Here is a 15,000-nt window from a genome sequence, read left to right as displayed (position 1 = left end):
AAACAATGGATCACCAAATGTAACAGGTTCTAATACTTATGAGAAGGAAGATTTTTGTAATCACCAAAGAGATGTATACACAATATATTTACTTAAACTGACATTCCACTGATGAGCCAATGACAGTCAACTTAAGGGTCAGGACATCCTTGAATTTCACACACCAGACTCAAGGCTGTCAGGCCAATCAATGTGGTAATAAAGATCTGTTGACATTGAGGATTGTGTAACCAACTTGCATTAACAGGAGCAAAGTGGTATTACAGTGCTGGTAAAGCAGCTTAGCTTGGCTGCCAAAAGTTAGCAAGATTAACCCTTTGCCAATGGGTGGTATGTACGCACATGCATGGCGGGACCATCTGCCGGGGGCACGTATGCACATGCCATAGTGTATGTATAGACATGCCATGAGTTTGTTTTTTTTACAATCACGGTAAAAGATTATTTTTCTGCCAGTGAAAGTGTGATTAAGTCGGTTTTAAAACTTTCTCATTTTTACTATGCAACAACAACAACAACAACAACAACAAAAAAAGACGATTTCAACTCCATGATGCCGCACACTGCTTATTTTATTTGGACTATTGACCGAATAATGGAGTCTATATAACAACAAAAATATCCTTCAGTCTCGATTTATCTGGAAGTTTGGCAAGTAGAGACTTTAGAAAATAATGAAAACTGAAAATACAACATATCTTCGTAGTATTACGAAGAAACGGCATGGGATGCTGGTATTTGGCATGAGTGGTCGCGCATGCTAGGGGGACGATATAAGCCCCCGGCAGCGAGGCCCCGGCCTCTATGAATACTACCCATTGGAAAAGGGTTAAAACAAATTTCTTGTGTCTTTACAGCACGAAAAGATGTCTTCAATGGCAAACAAGCAAGTATCCTTAAAATTTCCCACAGCTGACCCTTTATTGCACCAATAATGTGCAGTAACCACAGCCAATCATACTGCTTCCAATCCATCAATGTGGTGGTAACACACAATTACAACCCTTGTTTGCTGGCTGTCTCACTGATCAACTAACTTGTTTTAATGATTGTTTTTTGCAGCTGTGTCCCAGATATCAGCTATTTCTTAATTTCTTTATATTTTACATAATAGTAGTTGAATATCAATTGGCACTGTTGGTTAATTATTGGTAATGACAGAGTAAGGCCAGGATTCTATTGTAATAAACTCAGACACAAAGAGTCATTATGACAGTATGAATTCATAACATGGGAAACTGTATTGCAGCTGGATTTACTTTACATGCTTATATACTTCTATACAAGACCCTAAGCTTATTTGAGTAATTAATTACATTGCAATGTGGCTTCTGTATCAAATATAAGCACTCCCAAATGATGTGAACTTTAGTAAATGTTTCCATTTTACTGTTTTGTAGCATATAGTTAACATCACTGTGTTCTAACTCACTGGAAAAGACAGTAGAGCCTGTGTGAAATATTACCAAAACTTTACCAATTTTAAAGAGTATAGCAACAGAAATATGACAGTTTGGCTTAGAAAAGATTAATAATATGGGGAACAAGCAAAGCTACTTATATACACAACAACTTTATTTAATATGTATTGAAGATACTTCCCCTTGAAAAAAGGATATATGTTGTGTAGACTCCACTAAATACAGATATTTTTGGATGTGAACATAAAATCACAATTTTTTTGTTGACTAACCAAATTCAGATATAGCTACCAAGAGAAAATGAACATAAAAGTAAGAATTATATTTTTTCTGGCTGAGACAAAATATATAAAATCTTTACTTGTATTTGTTTACTGTTTAACCCACACATAATATGATCTCCCAGCATGATACCGAACCATTTGCCAGGTGGTGCTTGAGGGAAAAATTAGAATCAAGAAACATTAATATACCCTTCTCTTTATGCTCTTGGCTGCAACATAAACAAATGTTTATGTAAAGAGGCTAAGGTGAGGATCTAACTACAAGGACCTGGATAACATGACCATCACATCATGAAAAAATTAGGCTAGAGGCTAGATGTGAGCATGCTGTCACGGAAAAATTTGGCTAAGGGCTGGAGTGACGGGAATGACTCGCCATGAGTGCACAAAGCTCTTGGAGGGTTATTAAACTGTGGGAATTTAGGGTGAGGCTTTTGCATTACTTCCATCGAAAAACAAGTGAGGAATGTAGCATCCATGAGCCTTGACTGTGAGAGTGCCTGCTCCAAGGAGGACACTCACACCGTGACCAGCAGCGCAAGTTGTATTGCAGAAAATTAAATATTATAAAAAAGATGAATAAATAAAAATAAATTTTAAAAACAACAAAATGTTGCCCATTGTTATCATTATAGCACTAAATTTTGGGCTACCTAGAGTGATCATATACAGTCTGTGCAAGGAAAACAGTCTATTACCCATCTGGACAAAGCAAATCAAATGACAAATATAGACACTGGAAAATGGCAAAAAAGATAAAAACACCTATGCAGAAGGAGAGAAAATAACAGTGCAAAGAGGAAGCATGGAGTCTTGTCACCTCACACGAGTGTACATGTGCACACGGCCTACAACCACACAACTGTCAGAGTGGAATTCATGTCGAACAAATTGCAAGGAGAACAACGAAGTACAGGAAAACACAAAAATATATCAAAGGCCTTTTCACATTTACTGCTTCACATTTACCTGATGAAGCATTAAATAGGAAAAGGCCTTCGGCATATTTGTGTTTTTTCTTGTACCTCACTTTGTTGTTCCACTTGCATATACATACATATAAACATATACATATATATGTACATTTACATATGTATACATATATATATATACACATACATACAGACAAACACACACACAATATATATATATATATTATATATATATATATATATATATATATATATATATATAATATATATTATGTTGTGTGTTGTGTTGTGTGTGTGTGTTTGTGTGTGTGTGTGTGTGTGTGTGTGTGTGTGTGTGGTGTGTGTGTGTGTATATTGTGTATATATATATAATATATATAATATATATATATATATAATATATATATATAGATATAATGTATACACACACACACACACACACACACACACACATATATATATATATGTATATATATGTAGATATTTATATATATATTATATATAATATATATAATAATTTATATATATATATATATATATACTATATATATATTTTATATATAATTATATTTATATATATTATATATTATGAATATATATATATATATATATATATATATATATAATATATATAAATATTATATATAATATATTTTCTATATATTATTATATATATATATATTAAATATTATATATATTTTTATATTTATATATATATATAATATATTTATCTATATTATTATACTATAAAAATATATTATACCTATATATATATATATTATATATATATATATAATATATATATATATAATAATTTTAATATATATAATAATATATATATAAATTTTATATAATAATATATATAATATATATAATATATATATTTTATATATCTATATATATATATATATATATATATATATTATATATATATATATATATTATAATAAAATTTAAAATTTTATATATATATTATATATATTATATATATATATATATATATATATACATTATATATATTTATATATAATATATATAATATATATAAAATTTATATATATATATATATATATATATATAATATATATATATATATTATATAATATTTTTATATATGATATTTATATTTTTATATTATATATATAATATATATATACATATATAAAATTAATGTATTATATATATATATTATATATTTTATTTATATCTTATTTTATATATATTTATTTTTTTTGTGTATATAACTTTCACTATATATATATATTATAAAAATATTATATATTATATATATTTTATTAAATATTATATATATAATTATATATATATTATTTTTATATATATATATATATATATCTATTTTTTTTATATATATATTATTTGTTGTTGTGTATTTGTATGCTTAATTATATTATTATATATTATATGTATTATATTTTATTATTTATATAAGTATTATATTTTTTTATTATATATGTATTTATTTTGTATATGTTTGTTTATTTTTTGTTTGGGGGTTTTTTTTTATTTTATTTTATTTTATTGTTTTATTTTGTTGTATGTTGTTTTATATATTATATATATATTATTATAATATATATATAAATTTAATATATATCAATAGTATATATATATATATATATAATATAATATAATATTATATACATTATATTATATTTTATTTTTATCATTTTTTTTTTTTTTTTTTTGTTTTTTTGTTTTTGTATATTTATATATATAGGGGTTATATATGTTTGTATATATATATTTTTATTGTTTTTATATATATTATATTATTATTTATTATGTATTATTCTATTCCTAAAACTTTTATTTTTTTTATATTATATTATTTATTTTAATTTTATATCCCATAACATAATGTATTCATTTATGATATAATATATTAGATTATATAATATATTATATATATTATATAATTTTATATATATATGGTATTTTTATATATTATTATTATATTTTTATATTATTTTCATATTTTAAAATATATAAATACTATATATATATATATATATATATTTATTATCTATAAATATATTTATAAAAATATTTTAACTTTATTTTGGTATATAATGTGTATATAAAACAATAGTATAAATAAATTTTTTATCTATATATATAAAAATATTTTAATACATACATAAACTATATAATAAAATGTATTATATATATATTATATATTATATATTATATATAAAATATATATATATAATATATCATATATATTTTATAATAAATCAAACTTAGAATATACAAAATTCATAACATAAAGATATATATAAATATATAACAAATAACATATAAATATAATAATTTAACATTTTATTATTATATATATAAAATTTAGTTATAATATATTATATATATATATAATATATATCATTATTATATTATATATATAAAACCCCTTTAAAAAATAAGCCTATAACTTAAATATTATATTTATTATTTTATCCATCCTTTTTATTTATATATTATTTATATATCTATATATTTTTTTTATATATTTTTATATATATATATATATATATTTTATATAATGATTTTAATATAATTATATAAAATGAATTAATAAATATATAATATATATAAAAAATAATATATAAAAGTATATTATATATATATATAATAAATATATTATATAATATTAAAATATCATATATTATTAAAATTATGTAATATAATCTAAAAAATTTATATATAGTATATATATATATTTAATAAAATATATATACTTATAATAAAATATATATATATAATAATATATATAATATATAATATACTTTATATATACTATACATATAATAAATAATAAATATATTTTACATATATATATACATATATATATACATATATATATATACAATATATTATATATATATTAAAATTATATATAAAAATATAAAACTATATAACTTTAAAATTTTATATACATATATATATATATACATTTTATATATATATATAACAAATATATATATATATATAATATATATATATATATAAAATATATATATATATATATATATATATTTTATATATCTATATATCATATATATATATATTTAAACAAATTACACATATTTTATATATATATTTTATACATTATATATATATAAAAATATATCTATATATATAATTATATATTTTAATATATACATATATATACATATATATCTAAAATTAATATATTATAATATATATATATATATATATACCCATAATATATATACATATATTTATATTATATGTATAATATATATATATATATATGTATTATATATAAATATACATAAAATATAACATATTGATATAAAATTTTATATACTATATACATATATATAAAATTTATACATATATAATAGACATACATATATATAATAATAATATATACAATTAAAAATAAATATTAATTATATATACTTTATATATATACATATATTATAAAATATAAATTACATATAATAATATAAAATATAATAATACATAATATACAATAATATATATAAAAATAAAATTACACATATTTTTATATCATTATTTTTATATATATTTTTGTATATATATGCATATATATGCATATATATCATATATATATATATACATATATACATATATATATATATACATAGACATAGACATACATATACATATATGCATATAAATGCATAAAAGGTATAAATGAGAATGAATATTTACAGAATATGTAGTTGACTGGTGTTGATTATATCTTCATCATGTATTTCTGATATAAAGATATAATCGAAACCAGTCAAATATATCTCGTCTTGTGCAAACATCAATTCTCATTCATACCTTTTATACATTTGTCAACATGAATATGGTTCATATATATACATTTACATATATATTATATATATACATATATATACACATTTATATGTATATGTACATATATATACATTTATATATATAATATATACATTTATATCCACACACACACACACACACACACACACACACACACACACACACACACATAGAAACGTGTATATATACACACATAAATACATGTATATGTATATATAATAAAATATATATAATACATTTTATAAAAAAAAAAAAAAAAAAAAAAAAAAAAAAAAAAAAAAAAAAAAAAAAAAAAAAAAAAAAAATATATAATTTTATATAATATATTATATATATATATATATATATATATATATATATATACATATATAAATAATTATAAATATATATATATTATATATATCATATAATATATAATAATATATAATAATATATATATATAATATATAAATAAAATATAAATATACATATATAGAAATACACAAACATACATATAAATATACATACATATATGTGTATATGTGCATATTATATATATATATATATATATATATATATATATATATATATATATATATATATATATATATATATATATATATATATATATATATACATATATACACACACACTCACACACACACTACACATACATGAAGGGTCTTTTTATATCAATGTTTGCTTTAAAAAGGTTCTAAGTGTTAATATTTATATAAAAAAGGGCTTGTATAAAAATATAGTCCTGCTATGCATTCAATACAATTGATGTAATCAATAGCACATGAAAAATAGCAAAAAGACACCAAAGATCTGATCAACACAACAATCTTTCAAATGTATAAGAAAGGTTCTTATAAAAAATAAATAAATAAATAAAAAAATAAAAAATAAAAATAAATAAAATAAAAATAAACAATAATAATCTATCTATTGTTATTATCATAACAATAGATAGATGTATTCATTCAGTATTCTCATCTAATCCTAAATACCATTAACACTTGGGCTCTGTGATTTTCTGTGCACTTTGTCTGACAGAGAATGCCCCACAAGCGCTATGCCATCAAGGAGTCAATTTGTTGGTCCTGGTAGATGGGGCTCATTTACCCATTCCTTTTATCTTTTTTCTCTAACGCTATTCATAATGATACTGATACTTTTGTTACTGACAATTTAATTGTCATACTTTTATCCAAATATCAAGAACAATAGCAAAATGGTATAAAAGAATATTTCCAGAAATCAATGAAAAATGTAAACAGGCAAGACATATAGCAAGTGACTCCTTGGTGACCAATACTTCAGTTTATACACATATATTTCATAAACTTATACATATGCACATACATTTAAATTACATATATATATATATATATATATATATATATATATATATATATATATTGTAATATATATTTGTGTATATATATTTTATATCTATAATCTAATATATATATATATAATAATATTATTTTATATATATTTATATATATCTATATATATTATAATATATATATATATATATATATAATGTATAAATATATAAATATATATAAATAGATATAATACATATGTAAAAAAACATACATACATACATATGTATATATATAAATATATCTATCTATCTATATTTATATCTATCTATCTATATATATGCATGTGTATATATATACACATATACATGTTTCAAAACACAAACACGCTCCAAACATGACATCATGTTTTGGAGCAGCAGTAATACAAAATGAAACAATGTATCAAAGTGTTAAGGGTTTTGAGGTGCTACAAAAATGGCATATATATATATATATATATATATATATATATATATATATATATATATATATATATATATATATATATATATATATATATATATTATATATATATGATATATATATACAGTGTTATGTGTATGTGTGTGTGGTGTGTGTGTGTGTGTGTGTAAAGGTGTGTGTGTGTTATATAATTGTGTGTGTGTGTATAAGGTGTGTGTGTGTATATTGTATATGTATTGTGTGTGTGTATGTGTGTGGTGTGTGTGTGTGTGTGTGTGTGTGTGTATGTGTGTGTGTGTGTGTGTGTGTGTGTGTGTGTGTGTGTGTATGTGTGTGTGTGTATGTGTGTGTGTGTTGTGTGTGTGTATGTGTGTGTGTGTGTGTGTGTGTGTGTTGTGTGTGTGTGTGTGTGGTGTATTGTGTTATGTGTGGTGTATCTGTGTCTGTGTGTGATAATACATATAATATATATATATATATATATATTAGTATATATATATATATATAATATATATTATATATATATATATATATAATAGTATATATATATAGTGTTATATAATATATATATATATATATATATATATATATATATAATATTGTATATATATTTGTATATGTATGTATATGTGTATATATATTTGTATATGTATGTATATATATGTATATATAATATATATATATTAATATATATATATATATATATATTTTATATAATATTATATATATAAAATATTATATATCTTCTATTTATATATTATTTTTATATATATATTACTATTAATATATATATATTATATATTTATTATTTATACCTATTATTATATATCTATATTAAAATATATTATATTATATTTTAATATCTATATATATCTATATATCTATATTATCTTATTTATATCTTATATATATATATATTTTTATTCTTTTTATGTACATATATATATATATTTTATCTTTATCTTCTTATATCTTCTATCAATATATTATATATATTATCTATCATATATTATTCTTATATATATTTTAATTATTTTTATATTTATATATATCTTATCTCGTTTCATTTTATATATACTATATTCTTATATATATAATATATATATTTGTATATCTCTCTTATATATATATTAAATTTTATATATTATTATTATATATCTATTATATCCCTTTATCTTATATATATTTATCTATTTATATTAATATTCTATTTATATATTATACTATTATATATTTAGTATCTATATTTATTTTTTTCTATATTATATGTTTTTTCTAATCTTTATTTATATATATTCTATATTATAATATATTTTTATCTAATATCTATTATATTTATATTTATTTATCTCTATCATATATAATTTATATATTCTATCATTATATATGTATATATATTATTGAAAATTGATTTTAAAATATCTATTTTAAATTATATTTAAAATGTAATTTATTCTATATATTTTTATTAGATTTTTATCTCTATATATTAATTATATTCTTATATATCTTCTTATTTATATCATTATATATTTTTATATTATTTTTTTATTTATCTATATATATTTGTTCTATATATATATATTTATATATTTTTCTATATATATATTTATATTTTTTACTATATTTATATTACTCTCTTTTATCTCTTATATTTATTATATTTTATACTATATCTCTATCTTTTCTATCTATTTTCTTTCTATATATATATTTTTTTTTTTCATAATATCTTTATATTTTCTTATTTTTTTTTCTTATATCTATATATCTTTCTCTCTCTATTCTATCTTCTATATATTATCATCTCTGTGTTGTGTGTGTGTGTGTGTGTGTGTGTTTTCTGACAAGCTACATTGAAACCATAAAAGATCTCTTGTTTTGTGGATATTTTCAAACACACACAATATAAATTATTATATATAATATTTATATCTATAAATCTATTATATTAATATCTATTCTATTCTATATCTATATCTATTATATTATATATGTGTGTGTTGTGTGTGTTTGTGTTGTGTGTTGTGTGTGTGTGTGTGTGTGTGTGTTGTGTGGTGTGGGGTGTGTGTGGGGTTGTATAGTATACGTATATTTCATTTGTATGTATTATTTATACATATTATACATATATATTTAGCTATATTATATATATTATATATTATTATTTTAAATATATATAATATATATATATATAATAATTTTATAAATATTAAAAAATATATCATAATTATTATTATATATATATATAACATAATTTATAAAAAATAAAATACATATAATATAATTATATAATATATACTATATAATAATATAATATTGTATATAATATAAAAATATATTTAAATTAATACTATATATATTATATATGTAATATATATAATATTTTATACAATATATATAATACCCTTATTTAATATAAATTTTCTATATACTATATATTTCTATATAATCTTTATAATAATCATAGTATATATAATATACTATCATCATATATATGCAATAAAATCAATATATACCCCCATATATTATACTATCTATATATTATATATATCCTATTATATATTATATTCTTATATCTATTATATATATAATCTATATTATTATCTAAAAAATATATTACATACCTCTTGTTATCTACTACACATCCACACCCAACCACCACCCACACACACACACACCCCACCACGCACACACCCGCCCCACACGCACACACACACACCCCCACCCCACCCATATTATTATATATTATATCTATATTATATTATTATATTATATTATATTATTATATATCTATATAATCTATATATTCATTATATATATCTATTTATTCATTATTATTATATTATTATATCTATATATATATAATATTCTTATATATTATCTATATATCTATATTTACTATATAATATATATATAGCTTTATTTTTATTATATATATCTATTCTTATTATATCTATATATATTATCTTTAAAATTATTCATATATTCTCTATAATATATCATTATATATATATTAATTATATCTAATTATCTCTATATATATATACATAATATATCTTATCTTAATTATATTTTTATATATCATATTTTCTCCTATATTTTTTCCTATATATTATCTTTCTTCCTATTCTCTCTTTATTTTATTTTCTATTTTATCTATCATATATTTTATATATCTATATATCTATTATTCTTTTCTATCTATATTCTTTTCTTTATCTTCTTATATATATTAATTATTGTAATTTTCTATTATATAATAAATTAAAGCAGGCTGAAAATTAAAAGAAGAGTGTACAAACATGACAAGCTATGCTTTAGAGTGCTTTGAAAAATGAAAAACCACATTTTATTCCTACCTCAAACATCGAGTTTAGGAGAAAAATCATAGCCCATTATAAGAAATACTTGAGAAATGATATTAACCTTTTACCTAAGTTACCCGTTTACCTTGACCTATATCTCCTCCTCCTTGAGCTGGGGGATCTGGATGTAGAGTTGCTTCTCCTCCGACGTGACCTTGACCATGACCTTGAGGAAGACCTCGAGGACCTGAAGAAATAAAGTGGTAAAATGTCACTTGTAACGAGACAGACAGAGAGAGAGAGAGAGAGAGAGAGGGAGAGGGGGAAAGAGAGAGAGAGAGAAGAGAGAGAGAGAGAGAGAGAGAGAAGAGAGAGAGAGAGAGAGAAGAGAGAGAGAGAGAGGAGAGAAGAGAGAGAGAGAGCAAATACCCTGCTATAAAATTTGCTATGAAGTATTAGTTTTACTTTTTTTTTTCAAATACATTCACACACTTTAGTCCCTCTCCCTAAAGATATGACCTTCACTATAAAGTATTAAAAAAAAAAGAGGCCAAACTAACCTAGATCTAGAATTGGAAGATCTGGAAGAGCGGGAACATGACCTTGAGTTGGACCTGGAACTCCGCCTTCCTGGGGAATGTGACCTCGATCGGGATTTTGACCTTGACCAGTGACGGGACCTTGACCTTGATCTTGAAGATGTGTGACTTTTCCGAGGGGAGTCATCCAATTCTTTACCATTCTTACTCTGAGAATTTAAAGAATAAGAAAACATAAAATAAAGAAAATAAAAAGGAAAAGATTGGTAGCACTATCATCACAAATATCAACTTAAACAAGTTATAACATACTAAGAATTACTGGAAAATCAGTCAGTATACTTATTAATTCAAGTAATATAAATAATAATAACACAAAAAAGAGGGTATCTTACCTGAAACTCACAGACTGCTTCTGTGTCACTTACCTTGTCATCTTTGGTTGTGTCGTCATCATCAGCATCTCCCCAAATATCATACTTGGAAAGATCTCCATCATCATCCTCATCATCCTCATCTTCATCATCATCATCTCTAACTGAAGTAGGAGGTTCCTGTGAAAGACAGGTTTTCATATTCATATTTATTACATATATACATACAATTATACATAAATACAAACATTCTATATAAATAAATATATATATATATATATATATATATATATATATATATATATATATATATTATATATATATGTAAAGATATATACACATATGTGTGTGTGTGTGTGGGGGGGGGGTATTAGTGTGGTGTGTGTGTGTGTTGTGTGTGTTGTGTGTGTATGTGTGTGTGTTTGTGTGTATGTGTGTGTGTATGTGTGTGTGTATGTGTGTGTGTTGATGTGTGTATATGTGTGTGTGTGTATGTGTCCATGTGTGTGTATGAGTACATGTGTGCATGTGCGTGTATGTGTGTATGTGTATGTATATGTGTATGTGTGTATATGTGTATGTGTATGTATGTGTGTATGAATGTGTGTATGAATGTGTGTATGTATGTGTGTATGTATGTGTATGTATGTGTGTATATGTGTGTATGCATGTGTGTATGCATGTGTGTATGTGTGTGTATATGCGTGTGTATGTGAATATGTGTATATGTGTGTGTATATGCGTGTGTATATGCGTGTGTTTGTTGTGTGTGTGTGTATGTGTGTGTGTATGTGTGTGTATATGTGTGTATGTGTGCGTGTATGTGTGTGTATGTGTGCGTGTATGTGTGTGTTTATAAGAGTCTATGAGTGCCTCTGAACAATGGTTATGACTGGTTGGTAGTGATAGTGGTTATAAACGACCTGACTCTTTATTATGGAAGAGTACAACAAAGTAAGGGAATACACAAGACGATGTCTTAGGATAAGCGCTGAGCGTGGTGTCACATGTCCGGCCAACTAGCCCTGGGGGTCTGTTAATGACCCTCCATATTGCTCGGCCACCTACGAATGCCTTACCCTCGAGGCGCCTTAGATTGGCCTCAAGGGTGACCCAAGCTTGGCTGCTCCTGATTGGCTGGTCATCTCATTCCCGCATGCATTGTCCTTGGTGCATCTTCGTGGTTGCTCATCCCTGTAGTCCTCTTCCTGGTCCTTGGTATAATACATCTGTCCTTGACGTCCGCACGTCCTCGGTCGCACACAGGTTCTCCTTGACTTTGGATTTCTCTAGACTTCCTCGAAGTCCTTGTCCAGGTCGAACTCGGCGGCGTACTCATCCATACATCCTCGCAGATCTCGTCCAAGTCCTTCTTGGCTGCATGCTTGTCCTCACGTCCTCATAATCATCACCTGGATCTACAAGTGTCCGGGCAGGAGGCGTCCTCTTTGGCATCTCTAGGCGGCTGATACCTGCTCTATAAACTCCTGGAGTTTGACTGGATCAATGGGTGTCCAGGCAGACAGCACCTTTCCACAGCATCCTGGGGCGACTGGTACCTGCACTGGCGAGTTGTTGGTCCTTCACTGGATCTACGGGCATCCCGGCAGGCAGCGCCCTTCCACTAAATCATGGGGCAGCTTAATACCAGCTCTGACGAACATCCTGATCCAGTGACGTCCCTCCTAAGGTGACCTTTTTGCAGCAGCGTCCTACTTCGGTGCCATGTTGAACATCGTCAGTCCGACTGCTATATATAATCAGGGAACCAGATCATACACATAAGGGCCAAGATAGTGAGAGAAAAAGAAAGGCAACAGAGAAGAGGGGATGTCAAGTTCCACTAGCCGGTTATTTATATAAATTTGTGGTTTTTAATGTTCGTTCTTACTTTATTTTTGCCTTTCTTTCGTTTTGTTTCAGTATCTTTTGTTCTGCGTGGATGAGTGAGTGAGTGAGTGAGTATATGTGTGTATGTGTGTGTGAGTGAGCACTAGTGAGCGTGAATTAGAATGAAAGTGAGTGAACACACACAGAAAATGTATCACAACCATGAAGACTAACATTCAATATAACAATGCTGAGATGAATTAGCAATGCTATTAATTCAAAATTATTTCAACTACCACACTGAATTCAACATTTAATGGTATGCGACAGAATGTATATACACAAAAACTACACACAAGCTTTCTCGCAAGCGAATCTTCTCGGGGACAGAAATTCTGAACTGCCAAGGTATGTCAGACTTCATCAACAGGGGGATCCTATACCCAAAATGTTGAAAAATGAAGCAAACCGAGCCGGGAAAATCTATAAATAATCTGATCTCTTCTGTGTATCTGTGATGGGAGCTCGTGACATTCCTTACAGGTATCTATCACGAATCACATGATCGCTTGGGATTTACCCAAAACATGCACTTCTAGTGCATATAACTTCAGTTTTACATTGTACCTACCATTGTAACATCGGAGTGTAGGTCTATTAGGCGATTTATGCAACCCTTATCAGG

General features: G+C 24.0%; 1 protein-coding gene across 1 annotated transcript in view; it reads right to left on the bottom strand.

Moving 5' to 3' along the window:
* The window catches only part of LOC119580933, an 18,823-nt gene extending 6,163 nt beyond the window's left edge, over nt 1-12,660 (bottom strand). Inside the window, exons 1-3 of the mRNA XM_037929178.1 lie at nt 12,540-12,660; nt 12,133-12,320; nt 11,718-11,819 (exon numbers count right to left, since the gene is read on the bottom strand). Of these exons, the coding sequence (XP_037785106.1) occupies nt 11,718-11,819; nt 12,133-12,320; nt 12,540-12,643 (394 nt within the window). The 5' untranslated portion in view covers nt 12,644-12,660. The remainder of the gene's footprint in view (nt 1-11,717; nt 11,820-12,132; nt 12,321-12,539) is intronic.
* Nucleotides 12,661-15,000: the final 2,340 nt, after the last annotated feature.

The sequence above is a fragment of the Penaeus monodon genome, chromosome 14 (genome assembly GCF_015228065.2).
Source record: "Penaeus monodon isolate SGIC_2016 chromosome 14, NSTDA_Pmon_1, whole genome shotgun sequence".
In the NCBI taxonomy this organism is placed as follows: Eukaryota; Metazoa; Arthropoda; class Malacostraca; order Decapoda; family Penaeidae; genus Penaeus; species Penaeus monodon.
The sequence above is the reverse complement of the archived record's forward strand: the minus strand, read 5'-3'. Positions and strand labels throughout refer to the sequence as shown.